Consider the following 25104-nt stretch of genomic DNA (forward strand, 5'->3'; position numbering starts at 1 on the left):
CTAATATAAACAGATGCAGCAGTTTTAATTTTTGCAAATCATACATTATTACAAGGAAAAATATTAACACACGAGGGAAATCATTGTTGTGTCCGTGAAGATGTGAAAAAGATCTATCTAGATTAAAAAAAATAAAAAAATCTAGATTAGGCTACACATTTACTACCCAAATTATACGCCTGTTTAACCGAAGCTAATTTGGGTGGGTTTCTCCCATCATCCCCAATGTCACTTCTCTGTGTTTTACGGTCCTGACGAGAACGTCGGTTTCCTCGGGTGTGAACCGCTCCTGGCGTGCGCCGGCAAATCCGCCGTTATAATAGCAATCCGCCATGGAACAAGCGCGCCGGCTCTTAAAGGGAATGTGAGAGGACGCTCTGATTGGTTTATTTCACGTTACGCCCAAACCACACCTATGAATAATGAAGCTACTTCAGACCAACCCCTTTTAGATTTGCGTCGGGCGCAAGAGTCATTTATCGCGCTGGGAAAATAGCAACAGCGCCGGGATCCGCCCACAAAGTTACTTGCGCTTTGCACTTTGACACTTGCGTTTCAGATCGTCAAAATAGGGCCCAATGACATAATGTCAATTATTTTTGGGGTCTGCTAGAATACATTTACATGATTTAAAGTTAAAAAGACATTATTTTTCTCATATTGTACATTGCTGCAGCACTTCTTTTCACACTCAACGCTGAAAACGCTCTGTTTTAGTTCTTCTGTTTAAAACTCACATTTCCGAAAACCCCACTCTTCCGAAAACCCATCACTCCACTAATATCCACTTGAAGGAGTGAATGAAAACGAGTGAGTGAATTCCTATACTGAGTGTGCCGGAAGGGCTGTCACTTTTGCATAGTTTGTGATTGCCGTTTAATAAGCATTTGAAACTTAGCAAACTGGCAGCTCCAGTATAGGCATGCCCGTCACAGTGCATTATGGGTATTCTCTAACTGTTGAGTGTACATCGGTTGTACACTCGTTATTGTGGTGCATTGTGGGATTGACACATTGGGGTTTCGGACACCACTGCAAATGGCTGTCCCCTCAAATAGTGCCCTATTTAAGGGTATAGAGGGCAATTTCGGACACAGGCCATGTGTCAGAAATCTAACGGCTATTACCATAATCAGGTTTTAGCTCCAGACAACTATGTTGTCTGTATTTGAAGTACTATGAGTCCTTACCTATGCCTTTTGTAACCCGTGTCGTGGCAAGTGTGTTACCCTCACCCTCCTCAGTATAAGACACAGAGGGGCGTGAAAGAAGACACTGCTTCAATCTATGGACCAGCGATCAGAAGACCAGAATTCGCTCAAGAGACTGTGTTAGCAGCAAAGAAGCACAGGGACACACTGTTTAAGTTGGAAAAATTGGCAATTTGTATTTAAAAGGAATAACAAGCAATTAAAACGAAAGAAAATGTTCAAAAAAGCAATAAAATTAAACTCAACACATCAACAAAAGAAAATAAACCAGAAATGAATAAACTCTTATTTATATCCTTATTATCTTTCCTAATTAGTCTCTATTTTTATCTACTATAATTTATACGGTCTATTTAGTTTTAAATCTAATTTTACCTAACTAACTTATTTAGGTATAATTAAGATATCTGGTTTCTTTAGTTATTTGAGTTATTCCTAATTTGTCTTATTTATATTAAGAATACTTTTCTCTTTTGGTCTGATTTAAAATGTAACTCTTTTCAATTTCAACCTTTCAAGTTACCTTTCAGTTTCCTCTTATTACCCAAAAATAGAAATTATGAACTCTCAATCAATAATTCAAAAGAAATAAAATCACAATATAAATTGAAACAAAATAACAAAAATAAGGAAAATAAATCAGTGTCAAATTATCTCAGTGTTCACAGAAATCTCAATGTGATATGAGATTGTACTAGTTCTCAGCTCCAGTGCAACGTTCCTTCACGAGATCCTTCTTCCGCACACTCAAATTAACTCACGGTTCAGTCGGATGGGAAAAGAAACCATGTACTCGACTCTACCACACAGTTCACAGTGCGATTCTCAGTTCTGATCCTTATTTGGGCATGGCTCGCCAGTTCCTGATCAGTGTCAGACTCATATTCACACTCAGATTCTGGCTCTTGTGAATCATTATCATCTGCACAGGCTCTAGTTCTGGGCCTGCGAACCCTTTGCTTAGGCTGTTTCTCATGTTGACTCGGCTGCAAAAATCCACAAGGTAACAACAAGTCACGATGTAATGTCCTGAGGGGACCACTCTGCCCAACTGGTCGGACAGTGTACACCGGTAAATCGCCCGCTCTCCTAACCACTTCTTGCACTCCTTGCTCCCACTTGTCTGCGAGTTTGTGCTTTCCTCGCAACCTAACATTGCGCACAAGAACTCGGTCACCCTCTTCCAAAGTTGAATCAACCACACGTTTATCAAACCTTCCCTTGTTGCGCATTGCTATCTTAGCAGAATTCTTCTTAGCTATTTCATAGCTCTCTTGCAACCGTTCTTTCAAATCTTTAACGTACTGAGAGTGAGATTTAGCTGGAGATTCCGCTGGCAATCCAAAAGCTAAATCTACAGGCAACCGAGGAAGACGTCCAAACATAAGCTCATAAGGAGCGTACCCTGTTGTATCATTACGCGTACAATTGTATGCATGTACCAAGGGCTTTACAAACTCCTTCCACCTAGACTTCTTCTCATTCTCTAGCGTTCCCAACATTTGGAGAAGTGTCCGGTTAAAACGCTCTACCGGGTTACCCCTGGGGTGATAAGGCGTAGTACGAATCTTGTGAATACCCGCTACATGACACAACTCTTTTATTGTACGGGATTCAAAATCAGGTCCTTGGTCACTATGTAGCTTTTCGGGAAACCCATAATGTACCAGGAAGTTTTCCCACAAACTCTTCGCAACTGTACGAGCCGTTTGATTCTGGGTCGGTACTGCTACGGCGTATTTCGTGAAATGATCCGTAATAACCAATATGTTACTGGTATTACTGCGGTCTGGCTCTAATGACAAGAAGTCCATACAGACCAACTCCAAGGGTCTACTGGTTTGAATGTTAACCAGGGGAGCGGCTCTGTCTGGAGGTCTTTTTCTACGCACGCAACGTTCACACGTCTTGATCTTCTTCTCCACGGCTTGGGACATTCTTGGCCAAAAGAATCTGGACCTCACCAAGTCTAAAGTCCTCTCAATACCCAAGTGCCCCATATCATCGTGAAGACTACGCAACACCATGTCTCTTAGTCCAACTGGCAACACTAACTGATAGTGAGAGACTCCGTTCTCTTGCTTCTTCCTATACAACACTCCGTTCTTCAACTCAAATCGACTCCATTCTCTCAACCACAATGCTAAATCAGATGGCTGACCCCTCAGGGTACCTGGCTTAGTTCCATTTCTCATCCACTCAACTATCACCTTGAGCTCTGAATCTTTCTCTTGCCATTCTGCCAATGCTGCCTCAGAGAGATTGGGAAGATCAGGCAACCCATGCTCAGTCTCATGTTGCAACTCCTTCGGCAAAGCATTAACACAATGAGCGAGAGACTCAACTAATGTAATAGAAGGGTGTGTCAAACTGAGACTTTCAGGTAAACTAATCACCTGATGCCTTTCACATATGGCTTTCACTACATCTGCCATGAGAACATCAGACTTGTTTTCAGGATCTGCAAGGTGATGAAGTGTAAACTTCTCAATTCTTTCTCGTTCTTTCTGAGAGACCAAATCATCAAGAGGCTCACCATGTGGACGCCGGGAAAGACCGTCCGCATCCTGATTCTGACTCCCAGCCCTATATTGGAGTTTGAAAGTGTAGGTTGACAAACTAGACAGCCAACGGTAGCTGGTAGCATCAAGTTTCGCAGATGTTAAAACGTACGTCAAGGGATTACTGTCTGTTACAACAGTGAAGTCTGTACCATACAAATAATCACTAAACTTAGCTGTGACAGCCCACTTCAATGCAAGAAATTCCAACTTATGTGCCGGATATTTCGCCTCACTTTTTGTCAATCCCCTACTGGCGAACGCTACCACTCGCATCTGCCCGTCCTGCTCCTGGTACAATGCCGCACCCAGCCCCGTAGTACTAGCATCAGTGTGGAGCGTATACGGAAGTCTGGGGTCAGCAAAGCCCAGGACAGGAGCAGAGGTCAACTTTGAAATAACATCATCAAACGCATTCTGACATGCATCAGTCCATCGATCACCAAACTGCTCTTTTGTGTTAAAATACTCACTCCCCTCTCGTTTCCCACTGCGGCCCCTGCGCAGTGGAGGGTACCCTTCAGTGAGTCCCGTGAGAGGCTTGACCATTTTCGAGTAGTCACGCACAAACCTTCTATAGTACCCCGCAAAGCCTAAGAAAGCTCTCAACTCTTTTAAATTTGTGGGTCTCGGCCAAGTTTTTAGGGCTTCAATCTTAGCCGGGTCAGTTTTAACTCCGTCCTTTGAGACAACATGCCCCAAATACTTGACTGATGTCTGAAAGAAACGGCATTTTTCAGGCGCTAGCTTCAACCCGTACTCCTTAAGCCGGTTTAGGACCTGGACTAACCGCGACTCATGTTCTTCTAAAGTCTTTGAAAAGACAATCAAGTCATCAATGAAAACTAGGACCTGCTTCCTGTGAAGATCACCCATACACCGCTCCATTAACCTCTGGAATGTACTTGGCGCATTTGTGATTCCCTGAGGCATCCTATTGAATTCCCAGAAGCCTAGGGGACATACGAAAGCAGTCTTGCACTTATCAGCTTCATCCATTTCGATCTGGTAGAATCCAGACTTCAGATCAAGTACCGAGAACCATTTGGAACCAGTAAGCACAGAAAAGACCTCCTCTAGATTTGGTAGCGCGTAAGCATCCTTAATCGTTTGAGAGTTCAACTTCCGAAAGTCGATGCAGAGCCGAACCGAACCGTCTTTCTTCCGGACCACCACTATGGGCGAAGAAAAGGAAGACTCGGACTCGCGAATGACTCCGGCAGAAATCAATTCCTGAAGATGCTTTCGAACGGCATCAATGTCTTGAGGGTGAATTGGACGCGCCCTATGCTTAAAGGGTGTCTCATCTGACAATCTAATCTGGTGCTTCACTTGACTAGTACAACCAAAGTCAAGATCATGCAAAGAGAAAACTTCAGGCATGGAATTTAGCCGGTTCGAAATTCGCTCTTTCCAATGTGAAGGCAAAGGAGAATCTCCAAAGTCAAAGGTAAGGTTGGCAGAGGTAGGTGCTGATGACTCTACTCCGCAAGAACTCTTGGTGCTCTCTATCACTTCCTCTACAGCGTAAATCTCTGCAAGTATAGCTTTAGGAGGAATTGTTATATCAGTCCGAGTGTCATTCTTAAGCAGAACTGACAGCTGAGAGGATCGTCTGGATGGCAAAGTGTGTACACAACTCGCCACCGAAAGACCGCGGAACGCTGGGGTTGAAGGCGGTTCAAGAGCTATCAATTTCTCTAAGCAAGGTTCCCGAAGCTGAACATAGCCATTCAAGACTACTGTGTTCCCGGCAGGCACAACCTCGGGGATAGCTCCCATCAATTTCACATGTCCTAATGGTTCACTGCTAGCTTGCCTCCATCTCGCTTCAAGGACTTTAAGCACTGCCTGATACCCATGAAGATTCGAACAAGGATTATTCTGTTTCTCGTTGATACAGTGACCATAAAGCACATCCAAGGAGTTGGTACCTACTAGAACTTGCGACAGACTATTGAGGTCCGGAACTACCAAAGCTAAGGTAGGAATTTCAATTTCTGCACCCACAAACTCTTTCGGAAACTTCAAGACCAACTCTATGTACCCTAGATACGGAACTGCTTGTCCATTGGCTCCTTCTACCTCTAGTAGGTTTCCCAATGACTTCAACGGATGATCAGACAGGTGCGACTCGTAAAACGACTGGGGAATGGTAGTAACCTGAGATCCTGTGTCTAGGAGACAACTAATTTCTTTACCCCCAATGATAATATGCGCTGTGCACTTTACTCCTACTAACCCCTCTGGCAGGTTCTTTAAGGGTGATCTATTCTGATTACTCGCAACGGCCGCTTGCCTATAACACTTAAGGCGGTTAAAGTTACACCTTGTCTCTGTATGCCCCGCTACAGAGACATCCCCTAGTTTAAAGACAAGGAAGAATTCCCGTGCAGAGAGTCCCACTGGGCCTGCTGCTCTCTCAGCTTACGACGCTTTTCTTCAACTCTCAAGGGGTTTGCTGGATTATCACAGGCAACAGCCAAATGACCGTTCTCTCCGCATCGGAAACAATATCCGGGACGAGGCCGATTGGCCATTGGTTGGGCCCTTCTAACATCTCGACCAGTATCTGTCTCTATCAAACCAGCAGTCACACGGGAGTGATCTCTAAAATTTCTCTGAGCAACATTCTGAGCTTGCAGTTCAGCTACCTGTCGTCGTAGGTTAGCGACTTCTAAGCTATCTGAATCTTCACGTTTTGCTTCTTGAGTCATGGAAACTCGCATAGCGGCTATCTGAGCACGCAACTCTTCCACTACTTTTCTCAAAGCATCAAATTCTGTTTTCTCAGAACATCCGTTCTGGCGTTTCTGATCTGAACTTCTACCTAAAGTAGCAAGTTGAGCCTGAGCTTCTGCAAGTTGCTTTCTTAGAGAATCTGTTTCAGAACTACTAGCATTTGGTGTTTCATGAGAATACACTGACACTTGCTGGGTGGCAGCTCGAGGTTTCGGGTAACCAACAGGAGGTTTTGGCAACCCAAGGTGTTTTTTCATTCTCTCTTCTTTGGAAGTACGTTTATTCTCTTCTGTTCGAATTAACACAACCAACTCGGCGAAAGTGAGTGGCTGGGTTCCGCTCTTCCCTAACTGAAGGCTGTCAATGAGACCATTATCCCAACATCCCCTCATAAACTGCTTCAAAAGACAACGATCATGATCTTTCTCCGCGATACCTCCCCTCTTAATTGTTGAACTCAGAAGAACTTGCAACCGGTGCAAGAAATCTGATGACTTTTCACCTTGGTTCTGTAAAGTGCCCATAAACTTGGCCAACAGTTCGTCACCATCCTCTACGGAACCATACACTGATTCTAGCAACTCAAGGTACACCGCAGGCAGAGCTGGAGGTCGCACGTGCTTCATTACGTCTGCGGCAGGAGACAACAAGCTATCTAGGATCCTACGTACTCTTTGCAAATCGGAAATAGCCGGATCACTTAACAGGAGTTCTACACTTACTCGCCAAGTGTCAAAGTCAGGTTCATTTGGAGGACGCGGGCACCTCCCTGAGAAATTCCTAAGACGGACTGAAGTTTGCTGTAACATCGCAGCGTCAGCTGACTTCACTATGTGCTCTACAACCATCTTTTGAATACCTGGTGGGTCTACAACATTTATGGGGAAACCAGAACGAGTGGTCACTGTAACACCATCAACGGTGGTTTCTGGAAAGGCCATAGGGCCCGTCTGTCTCTTGATTGGGTTTTTGAATTCTAAATCTCGCATTCCTACTGTTTCTGTCTTACTGGAATCATCACAGCTCACATTTCGCGCTCTCTCTGGAGTACAGTTGGTAGAGTGAACTTCCTGGAGTTCATTTAACTCCTCCTGAAACACATTTGAAAGAGGTTTCTCACTGGCCGTCTGGTTACAGACGCTAGCCAAAGCTCGTACTTGAAACATGACACTTGGATTCGAAAGACTTCCCAAAGTTATGGGTAACATTGGCGCTAAGTCCAGCATTGCAGAGCTGTGAGCATATTCTACAATGGCATGCTGATGGAACTCAGACGTTTGATCGTCAATTATCAAATTACGTTTAACTGAGCCATACCTTTGCAAGAAAGTACTCAGCTCATCATCTGTTTCGGTCAACGTGAGACCTTTGACAATAAGCGCATTTGCTACGTCCACACACTCTCTCTCAATGATTTCCATTGTCAAAACGCAAGATCAACGCTTCTGAGAAAAATTTGGTTACTAATTAGCTTGTTTCCTAATACTATCCTTGTTGCTAAGCAACAGTCTCCTGGCTGGCTCGCCAACTTTCTGTAACCCGTGTCGTGGCAAGTGTGTTACCCTCACCCTCCTCAGTATAAGACACAGAGGGGCGTGAAAGAAGACACTGCTTCAATCTATGGACCAGCGATCAGAAGACCAGAATTCGCTCAAGAGACTGTGTTAGCAGCAAAGAAGCACAGGGACACACTGTTTAAGTTGGAAAAATTGGCAATTTGTATTTAAAAGGAATAACAAGCAATTAAAACGAAAGAAAATGTTCAAAAAAGCAATAAAATTAAACTCAACACATCAACAAAAGAAAATAAACCAGAAATGAATAAACTCTTATTTATATCCTTATTATCTTTCCTAATTAGTCTCTATTTTTATCTACTATAATTTATACGGTCTATTTAGTTTTAAATCTAATTTTACCTAACTAACTTATTTAGGTATAATTAAGATATCTGGTTTCTTTAGTTATTTAAATTATTCCTAATTTGTCTTATTTATATTAAGAATACTTTTCTCTTTTGGTCTGATTTAAAATGTAACTCTTTTCAATTTCAACCTTTCAAGTTACCTTTCAGTTTCCTCTTATTACCCAAAAATAGAAATTATGAACTCTCAATCAATAATTCAAAAGAAATAAAATCACAATATAAATTGAAACAAAATAACAAAAATAAGGAAAATAAATCAGTGTCAAATTATCTCAGTGTTCACAGAAATCTCAATGTGATATGAGATTGTACTAGTTCTCAGCTCCAGTGCAACGTTCCTTCACGAGATCCTTCTTCCGCACACTCAAATTAACTCACGGTTCAGTCGGATGGGAAAAGAAACCATGTACTCGACTCTACCACACAGTTCACAGTGCGATTCTCAGTTCTGATCCTTATTTGGGCATGGCTCGCCAGTTCCTGCTTGCACCAACTCTCGAACTTTCGCAGTGAAGCAGGGACATCTCACGTGTAGCTTCCCCGATCCTCGATCCTCGTTCCAGAAAGCAGCATCCAAACTCAGCAAATAGAAAATGGCAGAAAAAAAACAAAACAAAATCCCGAATGGATATAAAAAAAAAGAAGAAATGGAAAGCCCAAAGGGGGGGGGAAAGGAAAAAGAAAAGAAAGAAAAAACCCAACCTTGAAAAACAAGGCCAAAAGTACAATTAGGACCTTTTCTCAAAAATACACATATTACCACACTTAATATCAATATATTCAACTATTAACGTTTCCAACTTCACTTTTAATATAATATTAACACATTAACTTCTCATTTATATATATATAAAAACAGTATTTCATATGACGCGCTAGGTCTCATCTGCTCAATTTACACGTGCGTCACACTCATCCGTTTACTCAAACTCAGTTATTCGACAAAATCTATAGATTCACATTTCACAAATCATCAAAAATAACTTCTCCCTTTTTTTTATCACTTATTTAACAAATTTATGAAGAAATCTTTTCCCTTTTTCTCAGAAGGTTGACTCTTACATGCATTTAGTTAAATATAACACGCATATCTGGCATTTGAACACATTTTATCGAATATTTATACATAAGAACCTTAGTAATAACAATAAAACAAAAACTTCACTTACCAAGAGTACTCCAATATCAATTATAAAAAGTTCGCGGCAGCTCTTTCAGCTTTAGGCCCGTACTTGAATGCACGTACAAAAAGCTAGTTTCACTTTTACTCAAAATCAATCACAGTATCAAGTTCTGTTTCTATTTCTCAAAATCTTTATGTTCTATATCTCTAAATCTCTCGAAACAAACTACTAGCTCGCTCAAGTCTCTTTCTCTTCTCAGATCGCGCTCAGTGCTTCTCTTTCGGTGCTTAACGTGCTTCTCTCGGAAAATGATCATTGCATCCAGTGTTGCCAACTATTTTCAGAGGAAAGTAGCTAACCTAAAAGTCGCTAAATGTCGCTAGATGACGTCATACGTCATTAGCATATTCATGACGTCATCGCGTCGTACTTGCGTTCTGCTTGCCTAATGTGTTTTCTCTCTAAATTAATGCTCACATAGGCCTACTGTATTTAATATATTGTAATATAATATAATATAGCCAAATGAAAAATAAAGCTGTTCTCATTTCCTATAGCCTATATTTTTTTGTCAGACAATAGGCTAGAACGACTATGATATAGGTCTAGTGAATGACAAAAAAAAAAAAAAAATTAGCCTATGGGCATATGTGGAAAATTATCTGAATTGAGAGTTCGGGAACCGGATGAACTAAGCTCTGTGATATTAGTGATAGTCTATTAAGTAATAAGCACAAGAAAGAAAGGAACTTAAAATGGTCCAACTAAATTCTTTAAATAAAAACCCAAAGAAAAGCAGATAAGTGATAAGTCTGTGGAAAAACACTGCTCATTCACGTCTCTGTCAGCAGCCGTGCGCTCAACAGATGAACAGGGTAGACGCAGCTACAGTGAGTGACGGCAGGGAGAAAGCAAAAAAGTCGGGGTCTGAAAAGTCGCTAAAAATAGCAACAAAGGCTTAAGTTGGTACATGAATCCCGCACATGCGCGATTCATGTGGCGGAGGGGTTAACATCTCCTGCTCTGACTGCAGCTGGGAGCGGCTGCTGCGCGAGGACTGGGCCGCCTGTGAGTGCTTTGGGACGCGGATGGGACCCACGGCAGCACCCGCTGTTGAGAAAACGATATTTGCTTTCACATCAGAGAGTCGCCAAAAGTCACCAATAACACCAGAAAAAGTCGTTAGATTTGTCGCTAGTCGCTTTTTTGAAAATGTGTCGCTAGAGGGGTCTGAATACTCGCTAAATATAGCGACAAAAGCGCTAAGTTGGCAACACTGATTGCATCATCTCTCGACTCCGATGACTCCACCCACTAAGGCGGCCAACTCTGATTCGTTCATTAGGACCAATCACTGTCTCATTAAATCAAATCACTCTTCTCTAATTTATGTATTCTTATTTTCTCTTTTCTTTACAGATATTTAATAAAATAACTGTTCATTCACATAAGTGTCAGTCTCTTTATTTTCTATTTCAAAAAATAAAACCATCTTTAGTAACCTGGGTTACACTTTGTTTATGGATTTTTGAAGAACCATTTCCTTGAAAGTTTGATTGGAGTTTTGTTTACTTGAGTTCACTAAAAGACTGAGATCCTAAGTTCTTGTTTTTTTTTAGAAGAATATACCTGTGATGCTTACCTGTGTGATCCTCATCACAATCGGTGTATCGCATACTGTTTATGTTTCCTGCACTAGCAAAAGACTGTTTAAAAACATACTTTAGGTTACTCACGTGTTTGATCTCTATTTGTTTCAATAAACTCCTGCACCTGGGTTCTGCTCCCTACTCTGTGGTGGTGTGTCGTTACACATAGTGAAATAGTAGTAATATATTGTTTATTAGCACTTCTGTCAAAAACATTTGCATAAGACTGGCTCTAGAGCAAGACATTGATGGATAGTTTTACATCATTGCATCATAGGCCACGCCCACTGACATTCAGTGGTTTTAAATGGCTGACACCTGTCTACACCGGACACAAGTTTTGCATAAAAAACTAATAGAACCCATTATGATCAATGCGGCTGTCTACTCTGGATACAATAATATACATATGCCTGTTGAATTTCTTACATACTTCACGCACTTGAGCTGCTCCTGACAACAGGACAAAAGGAAGAGTAAAAGAATGTTTGCTTGTCAGGTTTAAACAGCATGTTAACAGCATCGTCTGTACAGCCTTCAGAAAAACCCCAGTGTCAGGTTTATTTTTAATGGTGTCCCGGATCTTGTCAGAGGATTATATGTTTGTTCAGAGCATTTGACTGATGCGAATGATTCTTCAAATTGTGCAGCTTATTTATTTTGGGGCCCTTAAAGGGTCATGGTGATAGAAAAATTATGTTAATGCTTATGTGTTCGCTTGTAAAACTTTTTGCATTTTGAGGGGAAATAACATTTTGCGAGCAAAGAATTGAAATATAATTTTTGCTCTTATTTCATACTAGACCTTTTGCATTCCCTCAGAGAATCACAAAATTACTGACACATTTTTTTTCCTATTTCATTTTTTCCTACCCCTTAAAGCTACAATATGTAGTTTTTTTTCGCCGCTAGGGGTCGGTAACCTAATAAAAGTCTAATAAAGAATGTTCAAGAGCGGTGTCGCTGTCAAGTCGTGACTCGTGAAGCTCTGTCAAGTTAGTCACGGGCGTGGAGCACTCGACATCTCGAAAACGCCACGCTGATATGGATCCTCGGTTTAGTTCTCCTTTTTTGTCCCAAAGTCTGCTTGCCATGGTCCATAATGTTTGAACGAAATAAGAACAGCGTGCCGCTAAACGTTACGCACTACGCAGTTGTCCACGTCTGTCGCCATGGTTACGGCAGTATGAGCGGAAACCGAGAATAGAGCGAATATTGCGTCATTGACAGGCGACATTTTTTTCCGGGACCGGCCATTATTTAAAATTGGAATTTCTCTGAAATAAAAAATCTTTGGAGACTTTTGGGATATTGTAAGTACACAACTGCAGGAAATATATCACACTGTGCAAGTGATTTTTGGATATTTTATTACAAAATTCTTACATATTGTACCTTTAAGGACTTTTGTAGCTTGAGGTGCGCGAGGGGTAGTATATTTCGAAGTGATACGAATTGTTTGAGAATTGAATTAAAGGAGGGATCTTTGCCATATCAAGGGATCAGAATGCCACAAAGACATTGGAATAGGCTCTTTCGACTTGGACCAGCAAGAGATGACCTAGTAGCTGCCTAGGAACACTGTAACAAACACTTAGAACACATTATCAAACACAGCAATGTCCTGGCAACCATTCTAGAACACCTTAGAATTATGTCAGCGAGTTCAGAAAATCGGAATGAAAATATATTATTATTATTCATATAAATTATTTAAATATGAAATACAATAATACATTTCTGTGGACTATTTTCTGATATCCTGCCCTTCCTAAGGATGACCTTTGACTCCTGAGAGGTGACAACAGGAAGTGTGTGTGTGTGTATTGCTGAGTAGTATGCGGTTCCGAATTCAGGGTATCGTGTTTTTGTACTCATGTGCTCTTGCTTAGTTTCTAAATATGAATGAATGTTAATCGTACGCCGTGTCGGACTATCGCCTGACCTTTTCTGAGAACGCCAGAGTGCTGGACTGGTGCAGATAAGCGGATCTGTAATTGTGTGTCTTATCCTGCTGTGTGAATGTACTTTGGAGGAAATGAGTTGTTTATAATATGAGACCATTTTTTCTTTTGAAGTTCTATATATGGAATTAAAAAAACAGATGGATGCAGGGTGATATTTTTGTGTTTTCACAGAGATCAAGATAAAAAAATCTTGTGTTGTTTTGTGGCTTTTAGTCCATTTCTGTTTGTTTTGGGGTTATATGAGTATGCTAGTGTACTCTGTAGAGTAGGGGTGAGCCGGACAGTTGAAACACTTTTCAGATAAACGTAATTTTACAAATAGGTTACAAATAGATTTTTTTTGTGTGTGTGATCAACAACTCACATGTGTTCTCTTAGTATATGTTATTTGGTACAAATATAGAATGATTTAAGTAAAAATTGACTTTGAACGGTAGTTGTGCTTTGTTATAATCGGTTGCAACACAGGGACGGATGAAACGTAACAGTTTAAACGGCAACTATTCATCTAATGCTTGTTTTTATTAACAGCTGACAAGTAACTTATGTACATATTGTTACAAACATACTTGGTAATTTATTTTAATTTAAAGGTTTATTTTAACCATTTTTGTTCTATCGCCCAATAAGCATAGGCGATAAGCCTATGCGCATTTTGTGTAATCTTTCTAATAGGCTATTTTGACGAAGACAGACAAATCCGTTTACAATTAATTTTCTTACATTTCTTCCTTGAGTCATATTGAGTGTTTACTAGTTGAATAGCCTTAACAGCGGTTTTCCTATGACCAGGTTTAACTGGCGGGAGGCGCTGTCGGGACGGTTGAAACAGCGCCTCCTGCCAGTTAAACCTGGTCATAGGAAAACCGCTGTTAAGGCTGTTCAAACCTGTTAAAACTCTGAAATTGCACACTTAAGGGTGTGTTACAGTACTAATACACCTGCCATATTATCATTACAATGGCACATGAAACAGTAAATACAACTTGTCAGTCAAAAAAAAGTACCGCACGAAAGAATTCACTTACTGCACTCAAAAACAGCTTTCCGGCTTTAACTCCAAAACGGCATGACGTAAAGAAGAAATGTTTTTGCGGGTCTGGTAGGCATTGCGTGTTGTACGTGCTGACGAAATTTGATGTACATGACGTGAGTGGTTTTCAAGGAAATCTCAATGTTTCATCCGTCCCGCGTTTCAATCGTCCCGGCTCTCCCCTACTTAGGCTACTACTTTTAGTAAATATACACATTTAAATCTCACAGTCTTTCTCTTTAAGGAAAACTGAGCAAAAAAGATTTGTAATTGTAATCGTAAAAGATGCTATATGGTAAAAATCTGTTAAATAGTTAATAGTAGGCTACGTTTCCTTACTCTGTGTATGGTGAAAACTGTAATAGATTGGGATATTTTTGTCTCTTTTATTTGAGACTTTTTGTCTCTTTATTTGTTCTATTCAGAATTCCCTCATGGGCTAGCCTTTGAGTGTTGCTCTCTGACAGGTGACACAGACAATTCAGACCTCTGTTCCAGTGCAGAGGGAGGACAGATGAGCATGACAATACAATAGTGGACATGGACATACACACACACACACTCCCCCACACCAGAACAGCTGTGTGAAGGAGTGGTCTTTGCTTCCCACAGGGAAAAGAGAGAGTGAGAGAATGAGAGAGAGAGGGAGGGAGGGCCTGAACTGATAGAGGAAAACACTCTTGAGAACTCCACATGGTAAAGTTCAGAAACAGAGAAGAGTGGAAGAACATAAAGAGAGACTCAGCCGGAGGGAGAGCAGCAGAGAACGGAGAATACCCTCGGGCTGTTGCAGAGCTCTAGTGTTAGTTTGCCTCTCAATCCTGTGCGAGACAGAGGCTGTTTTTTTAATTCTGCGAGTGAAGTTGATTTGAGCTCAGTTTTTCTGGAGGGAGCGTGTTGTGGATCATGCAGGGCAGGGCTGGACGAGCCGCCCGTAAAGATGCAGTGTGTGAAACACCTCAGCAGGGCAGGAGTCTGGGGGAGATGGAGGTAGAGGGGGAAATAGCAGCGCCCGTAGGGGTAAGTCTCTTATGTGACCATTTAAAGCACAAGGAACATCTAAGTCTAGTACTTCTGTGGTCGGTTAGTCTAGTCTGAGAAGTTATACATCTAATATTTTCCTTAAGGACTGGTCATAACTTTTTTATTACAGTTACAGAAAAAAAGTAGATTGGTCTAATTTGAATCCAAAAAGTAAAACTGATTAACCCTTGACTAACTGCTAGTTGGTCAGACTTCGTAGGACATACTGTACAGTAACATAGTGGCTATGCAACTGTACAATACTGTAGAACAGAGCGAATCTTGCAGAATTCCAGGAGAACTGTGGCAGAATTTCACCCCAAAATCAAGGCGAGGAGTTATATTTTAAATAAGGAAAGTTAAGGTAGATGATTTAAGATATTCATTATTCATTAATTTCCATTATTTTTAATTAAGCACATGCATATTTCCCCTCTAAATTCGTATTACTGTAAAACAGACTGTGATTACGGTAAATACTGTATTCTGGACAATTTACTTTAGAGTTGGTTAGTAATCCCATTATTCTAAAAGGAAAAACAAAAACAAATACTCTAACACAATGTCTTTTATTTAAATCTGCATTAGGAAAAATAAATGATACCATAATGTTTAAATGCTTAAATGCTAAATTTAGTCATTTTATAAATATAATAAATATATAATAATACTTTTTTTGCAGTATGATGATGGGAATTTGGGTAGGAAAATGTACTTAATTAGTTGATTAAAATAAATGTATAAAAAGCTTGATTTTCTTAATGCACACTGTTGTTTCCGTATGGTTTTTGAGTTGTTGCACCTGTGTTGGCGGGCCGCACTCCCTCTTTACTGTGTTGCTCAGATCAGCTCGCAAAGCTTCGCTTCAAAAACTTTTGCTGATTTATTGATTTGCAGAATGAAGCTGTGTGTGTTTGTCTGTGTCTATATACAATAGTGTGTGCTCATGTGTCTGTGGCAAATCAGAGCAAGAGCACAAGGATTTACAGCCCAGTTAAACAGCGAGGGCCGTCTGCTTCTACCTTAAGATCCTCCTTCGGCCCGAAGGGAGGGAGACAGTTTAATGAGATTCCCTTTCCCCTCCTCTTCCTTTGCAGTTCCAGCTTGACATTTGACACAACACATTTCTGCAGTCCTGCACACATAAACATGTGTGTGTGTGTGTGTGTGTGTGTGCAAATGAGTGTGCCAGAAGTTTGTCAGGATGTTCTTCACAAAGAAGCATCAGCTTCTTCCAAATGCTGTGTGTGTGTGTGTGTGTGTGTGTGTGTGTGTGTGTGTGTGTGTGTGTGTGTGTGTGTGTGTGTGTGTGTGTGTGTGTGTGTGTGTGTGTGTGTGTGTGTGTGTGTGTGTGTGTGTGTGTGTGTGTGTAAAAGAGTGTGCGAGTGTTTAAATGACCGTGCCTAGCCTTGGCAAGTTCCTAATTAGTATCATGTTGTATTCATTAGTAAGTGTTTGTGTTGGCTGTGCTGAGTGACGTGGGAATTGAGGTTGACGTTCAGACTGGCACATTGGCTGCTTGTGTTGCCAGAATATTGATTATTTTTTTAAAGCCATAGAAAGTGTCAGACTAAAACACTTTATTCCGAATGATGAAAACATGACATAAATGAAACGTAAATATGCTTCAAACTAATGTGAAATGTTCACCTGACTAGAGATTATGAGTTGACTGATTGGTAGAACAGAGCTGATAAATTGTATGTGATGTGTATGTGATGTGATGTGATGTTTAACGGGTTTCTGTAATGTGCTTTATATGAATTTATGGAAGCAACGTAATAGTGTAGTTCCAGCGCATTCCTCAGCAGGGAGTCCCCATCAACGCACGCGATAAATGGATTACGGCCAAGAAATCCTCCACACACACACACACACACACACACACACACACACACACACACACACACACACACACACACACACACACACACACACACACACACACACACACACACACACACACATTAGAACCACAGGATTAAAAAAAAAAGACTTCATGGTGACCTCAAATATGTTCCTTTAAAGTATTAACATTGTCTTTTGTAATTAAATTCTTACATTACATAGTATTTTTTTGTATATATACATTAGTTTTGAACATCTGAGATATTTATTTCTTGGGTGAATTAGAGGGAAAATTCTGCTGCAAACATTGGTATCTTGAGCATAATATGTGACATTGTTGACCACATACCGGTAGTTGTTTTCATTCTTTTTTGAAACTCTGCTGTATAGTTTTTCTGAGAAGGAAAAATCTGAGATTCCATCATTTAATCTCATGAGCAGGAAATGTTCCATGTCATTGTAGAGTTTGGCTGAATTTGTGCATTTTTGACTGATGGTTTTTCCCTGTTTGTTAAATGAATGTCACTTGATTGTCTACAGGTACTTTTTTTTTCATTGCATTGTCTGCAAATGAGTATATTAAGACAGATATTAACGTCGGAATATTAAAAGTGTTTATTGTAAATCAAAGGCATATTGTGTTATGTGCTCACTTTATTGTTTGAACACAAATCAGAGATAGTTATGGCAGACAGCTGTGTGCGCGCCCGCGCGTGTGTGTGTGTGTGTTGGACAGGAAATATTTCTCCCCAGAGGTTTCCATCTTTATATCTCAGCCAGTTAGTGCCTGAGTCAGAGTCCTGCCGTCCCGTGCTGAAGCGATGATGTCACAATGGACATTGTAACAGAGACCTGTTCACCCGTCTTTATTGGGTGATGTAGACTGTTGGCGTGGATCATAGCGTGGATTATGGGAAGCAGTGTGTGAACTGCCTGGTACAGTTCAACACAATACTCATTCACAACTCTCTCTTACTCACTAACAAACAGAACAGAGTATCTGTGCACAAAGACATTTGTGTTTGCCTTTGGTTCCTGTTGATGTTGTCACATCATACACTGTATATGGTATTTTGGAATTTTGTACCACATTTTAAGTATCGCATTAAAGGATTATACGCTAGAGGATAATGCACCAGAGTTTACAAGACAAACAGAATGTCTTAAAGGGATGATGTAGTGATAAATCAAATCGAACTTGATCGCAATGTAGATAGCAATGTTCATTATACTACTATAACTTTTGCAATTTTGAAAGAATGAGCAAATGAATGCATGATTGACGTATTTGAAATCAGCAACATCACAGTGAGGTGATAAGGAGAAGTAATATATATATTGTATTATTCGTAATAGCAGAAGAACTAGGAGTAAAATGAGGGAATGTAAAAATATTCTATGCAAATCAGTGGTACCCAGTGGACTTCTGAAATGAGAGGACAAATCCTGCATCCAAATATGCCTACTATATAGTACCCGGATGACCTACTACTTTCGGTGAGATTCTGAAATGCGCATCTTATGAACAGTTTACTATCCCACGAGGCCACAGGAAATTAGTTGTGAATTTCATTTACACTAACAATATTCATACTATACAACGCATACGTCTCCTCTCTGGGTTTGTAGCTTAATGTACATTCATTTACATTAATTAATTCCAGGTTCAATTTTATGTGACAGTGTCATTTGTGATATAGAGTGATATACACACTATTTGAACTCTTATTAGCCTACTATTCTGTGTGTATTTTTGTACTGTTTATAATCTTTCCTAATTTATACTGTACCCTAAAGGAGAAGTGGTGAAGAGAATAAATAGATGGATGTTGGTTATTTTCTCATAATTGTTTTGGAGACATTACCTCCCTTGCCTCCTCGAAGAAAACGCTTGTAAACCCTCTTACATCAGGAGAAAATGTTTGAATATTGTACATGACTCTGTTAATGTCTTGTCTGAATTCAGCAGAATGTTTCTGGTAACACACCAGACACCGGTGTGAGGATCTGCAGTCACTTAGCGAACGCAAATATTATGACCCTTCCATAAACCTGTGTCATTCATGGTTTATTTAAAGTCCTGATTTCAATATATTGATTTGAAAGTCCTGAACACTTTTATTTGTTCCATCTAATTTGCTCCTGTTGAACTTCTGCGTGCGTCTGTGTGTTTGTCTCCAGGTAAAACCAAAAGTGATCGAGCCGTTGGACTATGAGAGTGTACTTGTCCAGAGGAAAACTCAGATACTCAGTGATGTCCTCAGAGACATGCTGCAGTTTCCTATCGATGACTTTCAGGTAAGAACGTCTGTTTGTCTACTGCACACATCCAGCTCTCAGAGCATCTGCTCTCCCATCACGATCCATTCCTAAATTGATCTCTTTCCATTTCTCCCTGCTAGAGACTCATGTAAGGTTTCATTTCTGTCAGTATTTTTTGTTCTCTTCTTATCTGAAACCATGCTGTGATTTCCTCTGAAATGTTATTTTTCAGCATTCTGAGAGCCGAGTGATGAGTAACCTGTGCAGATGTTAGATTTCGCAGTCTCTCAGTGGTGTGTCTTCAGTTTGTTTTCTCATTAGTCATACATCTCTGTTCTTTCTGTGTTCACGAGGGCCTGCTTTTCCATCACAACCATAATTCAACCCCTCAAATAGCATTACAGTAACATTGTCTCAGGGGATTTCTCAAGCTGCTCCTCTGAATGGAACCATCTACTTGTTTTCCTTTAGAAATGGGTGTGTATGCGAGAGATCATTGTTATGGGATTTGCTTTATGGGGAACAGAAAAAACGGTGTTCCGCAAACAACTGCCCATGCAGCTATCTGAAACCAAACAATAATAATTCAATTTTAAGATTAGTGTTAGGAAATTAGACCATAAATCGAATTATAAATTCTAATCTCAAATCCAAAATCTAATAGTTTTGCGAAGCCAAAGCAGAAGTAGCCTATGTTATGACTGGCATTCAATATATTATATGACATACAGTGTTGTCACATTCAGCCTAAAGCATAAACCTAACACGCGCACAAACCTCTCTGCATTTTTATTGAACCATTTTCCTTTTGGTGTCCATTACCACCACCCCTAAGTAAAAATCTTTAGTATTTTTTAATTGCAAAATGTTTTACATTATATTTTATACATTAACTTGTAGCTCTTCCCAAATTATACCACATACACCAGAGTTTAATAGTTCCCTGTCTGAACATTTTTGGCCTTATAAAAATGTAAGATTTGATATAAAAATGTAAGATTTGAACCAAACCAATAAATTTGGCAGTAAACATTTTTTTTTTAAGTTGGTCAAAAATATATATATTTTTTTTTTTTGTGTGGATATGGAGTGATTTCAAATAACTAGAATATACCGTTGGAGTTCCGGTCATGTCTCTGGCTTTATCATTATACAGAGGCTCAGATGTGTCTTTCTAGGACTTTCATGTGTCTTTCACACACTCACACTCACACTCACAGTCACGCTGCCATACAATGCAGTGTTTATGAATATGGTTAATAATCGTAACCAATATAATGATTCATTGAAAGCATAGTTTGATTATTTATGTTTTTCCAGTTCATATTAGAGGCACCACAAGCATTCAAGCTGGTTATAATGAGAGCAGCCCTTCATGTAAAACCTATGGCTGTACAGCTATGGGCAATTTAGCTTCATGTTCAATGTTGGTTTCACATCAGGCCTCAGGCTCTATGAACACAAAGGCATTCACATGTGCTGGAGTATGAATGCAGACTGAGACGATGTGTCCTAGAAAGACACATCTGAGCCTCTGTATAATGATAAAGCCAGAGACATGACCGGAACTCCAACGGTATATTCTAGTTATTTGAAATCACTCCATATCCACACAAAAAAAAAAAATATATATATTTTTGACCAACTTAAAAAAAAAATGTTTACTGCCAAATTTATTGGTTTGGTTCAAATCTTACATTTTTATTTTAATAGTATTATTTAGTATTCAATTTTAATACTAATCAAAAAATATTTTTCACCAAAGACAAAAACATTCAAAGTAAAAAAGCTAATTTATTATGAAGACCATACTTAATCAATATATTCTTTAGACATAAGCTAAAATATTACTTACTGTAAGTCTATATATTAATTGATAGGTTTTTTAAAAACTTAATTTCAGTATGTAAAAAATTAGCTATAGTAAAAAAAAAAAAAGATATATTCCCCGTTTTTTTGTTTCTTGTTTTTGCTATTTGAACTTTTATTTTGAAGTGTATTTTCTCTTCCCATCGTTCCCAGTGTTCACGTCCGTTTTTTTATTTATTTCCTGCTTTTCTTTACCCTTGGATGTTGCCATAGTGATTGATTACCCCCACCTCTTCCTAGTTAGCCTGTCGTCATCTTGTGTATACCCCAGTGTTTCTTGTTCAGTGGTGTGGTGTTGCCTTTTGTGGATGTGTGTGAATTTTTCAGCTTTTTTTTTTTGCCTGCCTTGGGCTGAGATTGGATTTACTCTGTTTTTCCCCGTCTCCCTACGTGGTTTTGCTTTTGTTTGTTATAAGCGTCTTTTAGTTGAGCTTATTTGACTGAAACACTGCGTTACAGAAAGTAGAATTGTCACATTTTGTTCATCAATGTTTAATTTAGCTTAGGCTACTTTTTATTGTGTATTTTGATTGTTTATTGTCTTTTCAAAATATGCATTCAATTTTCTGTTATTAACTAACAAGCAATCACCCCCCCCCCCCAAAAAACACAAAAAAACCTGAAAAATGTATAACAACTACAATGTGTAGTCAGTAAAGTTAGCCAGTATGTGTTGTGCCGATCAATATTCCTGGTGTTAAGAGAAAATCCTATTTAAACACTTTTTTGTTTTCAGTGGCAGAGGGTTATTTGCTTTTAGACAAACTGAACAAAACAGATAGTCTACAGTAAAAACACGGAAACAATGATTTTCAATCAGACCAATAAAGAAATTAATTTGAAATAAATGAAAGTCGTTTAACTTTTTTCAGTGTTCCAAAATCCTCTTAGTCCATTGTTAAGATTTAAACCTCTCTTTTGTTTGTAGTCCAACATGATTCATTTTGTTGCTGCAAGAAATGGCCAGATTTACATTGACAAATCTTTCTTTATGCGTGTCCATGTGCTTGTCTTTATTTCATATCTGAAACGTTTGCACATGTTTCTGCATAGATCTCCATTTTGAAGCGTCAGGGCAGAACACTGTACTCTTCAGTTCCAGATGGGGCAGAAAAGAGAGCCAGCAGCCTGCTAGTCCAGGAGGTAAGAGCTCAACATAAACTCTGAGCAAAAAAAAGAGGATGAATTACATTCTGATAGCGTTGTTTATTTGTACATTGTCTGTATTGTTTTAGCTCAATTAAGGAATTATACAAATCATGTTGCAAACACTCCCAAAACTTGCCTAGTTAAATGCTATTTGTATGCTACTATTTACATTCCACTATTTAAAGGTGAGTTCTGAGAGGATGCATTAGAATACCACAATCTGGTACACTTTACTGAGACTTCACCACCCAATGAACCTGAATCATCTCTTAAACATGCACTTGACCACGTGTCTGGATATATGCCCGGTTACGGTTCTCTTCTCTTGCAGTTGATCATCGTTTGACGAAATACTGCTGTCAAGATCAAAAATGCACACAAACATAGGCGGGAATAGTTCAAAGTCAGTTGTGTTAGGGAAATAGCGCTGAGCTTTGAAAATAAGGTGGAATCTAAGCCTAGTGCTAAGCATAATTTACATTAAAAGGAGACATGCTTTATCTTCTAAGAATAATCATGACTTAATTTAAATATTTAAGTGCATTTGGTGTCTGGTTAACCTGAATAGCAGTGTAAGGCAAGACACTACATGCAAAAACAGTTTTTTTTCATGCACTGGTCATTTTTTTTATTTCTATATGGCTTTCCATAATGTGTTGTTTCAGACTAGTGGAAAGAAAACATCTAAAATATACTTTATTACTCTTTTTATATGCATGTATTTATGTCTGTAGGTTTCATTTACAAAATATATCTTTAAAGGCCATTTTTTCTCATGCAAGCTAGAAATCTCCACTTAACACTTACATAGACCAAACTTTACAGTTTTATTCCCTGACATATTCTCATGTTTTATTTTTACAGAGGGGGGTTATTCATATATAATTTGACTGATTTTATACTACATTTTATTCCTGACCATTTATGTTTTCTTCTGGCTGAGTGATAAATAGAGTTCTGCCATGACACGTCTCAGAGTGTTTGGCATGGTAATGGATATAACATTGTGGATATAGAATAGAATGAGGCATTTATATAGCGCTTTCATATGTACTACTGTACACCCAAAGCGCTTTAAAATCATATCAGGGGGTCTCTCCTCAACCACCACCAGTGTGCAGCATCCACTTGGATGATGCGACGGCAGCCACAGTACAACGGCGCCAGTGCGCTCACCACACACCAGCTATAGGTGACGAGGAGAGAGAGTGATAGAGCTAATTCAGTGGATGGGGATTATTAGGGGGCCAATGCCGGTGGAATGTGGCCAGGACACCGGGGTTACACCCCTACTCATTACGAGAAGTGCCATGGGATTTTTAAAGACCACAGAGAGTCAGGACCTCGGTTTTACGTCTCATCCGAAGGACGGTGCTCTTTGACAGTATAGTGTGCCTGTCACTATACTGGGGCGTTAGGACCCACACAGACCACAGTGTGAGCACCCCCTACTGGCCTCACTAACACCCCTTCCAGCAGCAACCTGGTTTTTCTCAGGAGGTCTCCAATCCAGGTACTAACCAGGCTCAGCCCTGCTTAGCTTCAGTGGGCAACCAGTCTTGGGCTACAGGGTGATATGGCTGCTGGCTGCTGGATATGTTTAGTCTTGGCAGAATAGATCTGCTGCGCTGCTGCAGAACAAGTACAGGATTTGCCACTGCAAATACATTCACAGCACAGCACACTGCTGTGAGCAAGTAAGACTGATGCAAAAGCTGATGCACAATATAGCATACATGAATTAGCAGATCTATACAGGTGGAGCTGGGGGAGGTGGAGGGTTTCTGAAAGCACGCTGCGTATGCTACATAAAAGGCTGACCAGTATTTGAAGGTTGAGCAGCGAGGTTATTGGCTACTGATACAGCAGGAACCAATCAGCTGCGCCCAATAGAGTATGATGTGATTGCAAGCAGATTGAGTTCAGGACCCATCAGCCTGCGCCATGTATAGTTTCATGACAGAACTTTATACAAAAACCCCCTCTGTAAAGCTTTGACTCTTATATGTCAACAAATTGAAATTAGAAATTTGAACCTGGTTTTATTTAATGTTCAGGTTTCTGTTCTGGAAATGTATGCAAATGAGTGCATACTGTATGTATTTAGATAATGCCTCATTTGCATATTTACCTGTAGAACACTTTTAATTAGGACTGTAAGCGATTAATCGCGATTAATCGAATCCAAAATAAAGGTTTGTGTTTACATAATAAATGTGTGTGTATTGTGTATAATTATTTTATATATATAAATACACACACATGCTTGTATATATATAGAAATATTTGCATGTATATACTGTATATAGATTTATATATCATTTATATTATATATAAATTATACATATTTATATATAAATAACACATTTTTCTTAAATGCATACATGAACGTGTGTGTATTTATATATACAAAATAATTATACACAGTACACACACATTTATTATGTAAACACAATTAAAACATTTGCATTTCTTAATGCAATCAATCAATGGGGAAGAATGGTGATATCGGTTATCTGATATGTCTTTTTTTTTTTTACATATTCACCTGTGGTGTCTTGCTTTAAGCCAGTGGTTCCCAAATCTGGTCCTAGGGAGCAGTGAACACTATGTAGAGACCTTATCAATCGGAAAGGAGCTCAGTTCATGGAGCATTCTTTTAACAAGGTGATGATTTGATCCGGCCCGGGACCTGAATTGGGAACAACTGCCATAAGCCCTCATATACAATGCACAACA

General features: G+C 39.5%; 1 protein-coding gene across 5 annotated transcripts in view; it reads left to right on the forward strand.

Moving 5' to 3' along the window:
* Positions 1 to 25104, forward strand: part of dock9b (dedicator of cytokinesis 9b) — a 98217-nt gene that overhangs the window by 24140 nt on the left and 48973 nt on the right. For 4 of the 5 annotated variants that reach the window (XR_013799449.1, XM_079627241.1, XM_079627239.1 and 1 more), the window contains exons 2-3: positions 19267 to 19383; positions 22270 to 22359. Coding sequence is in view for 4 of the 5 variants with exons in the window: in XM_079627241.1 (XP_079483367.1) it covers positions 19267 to 19383; positions 22270 to 22359 (207 nt within the window). In the remaining variant the exon portion in view is untranslated. Of the gene's footprint in view, positions 1 to 14905; positions 15235 to 19266; positions 19384 to 22269; positions 22360 to 25104 lie in introns of those variants that run through there. The other variant, XM_079627242.1, reaches the window with a different exon arrangement.

This window comes from Phoxinus phoxinus (assembly GCF_949152265.1).
Source record: "Phoxinus phoxinus genome assembly, chromosome: 11".
NCBI classification, from domain to species: domain Eukaryota; kingdom Metazoa; phylum Chordata; class Actinopteri; order Cypriniformes; family Leuciscidae; genus Phoxinus; species Phoxinus phoxinus.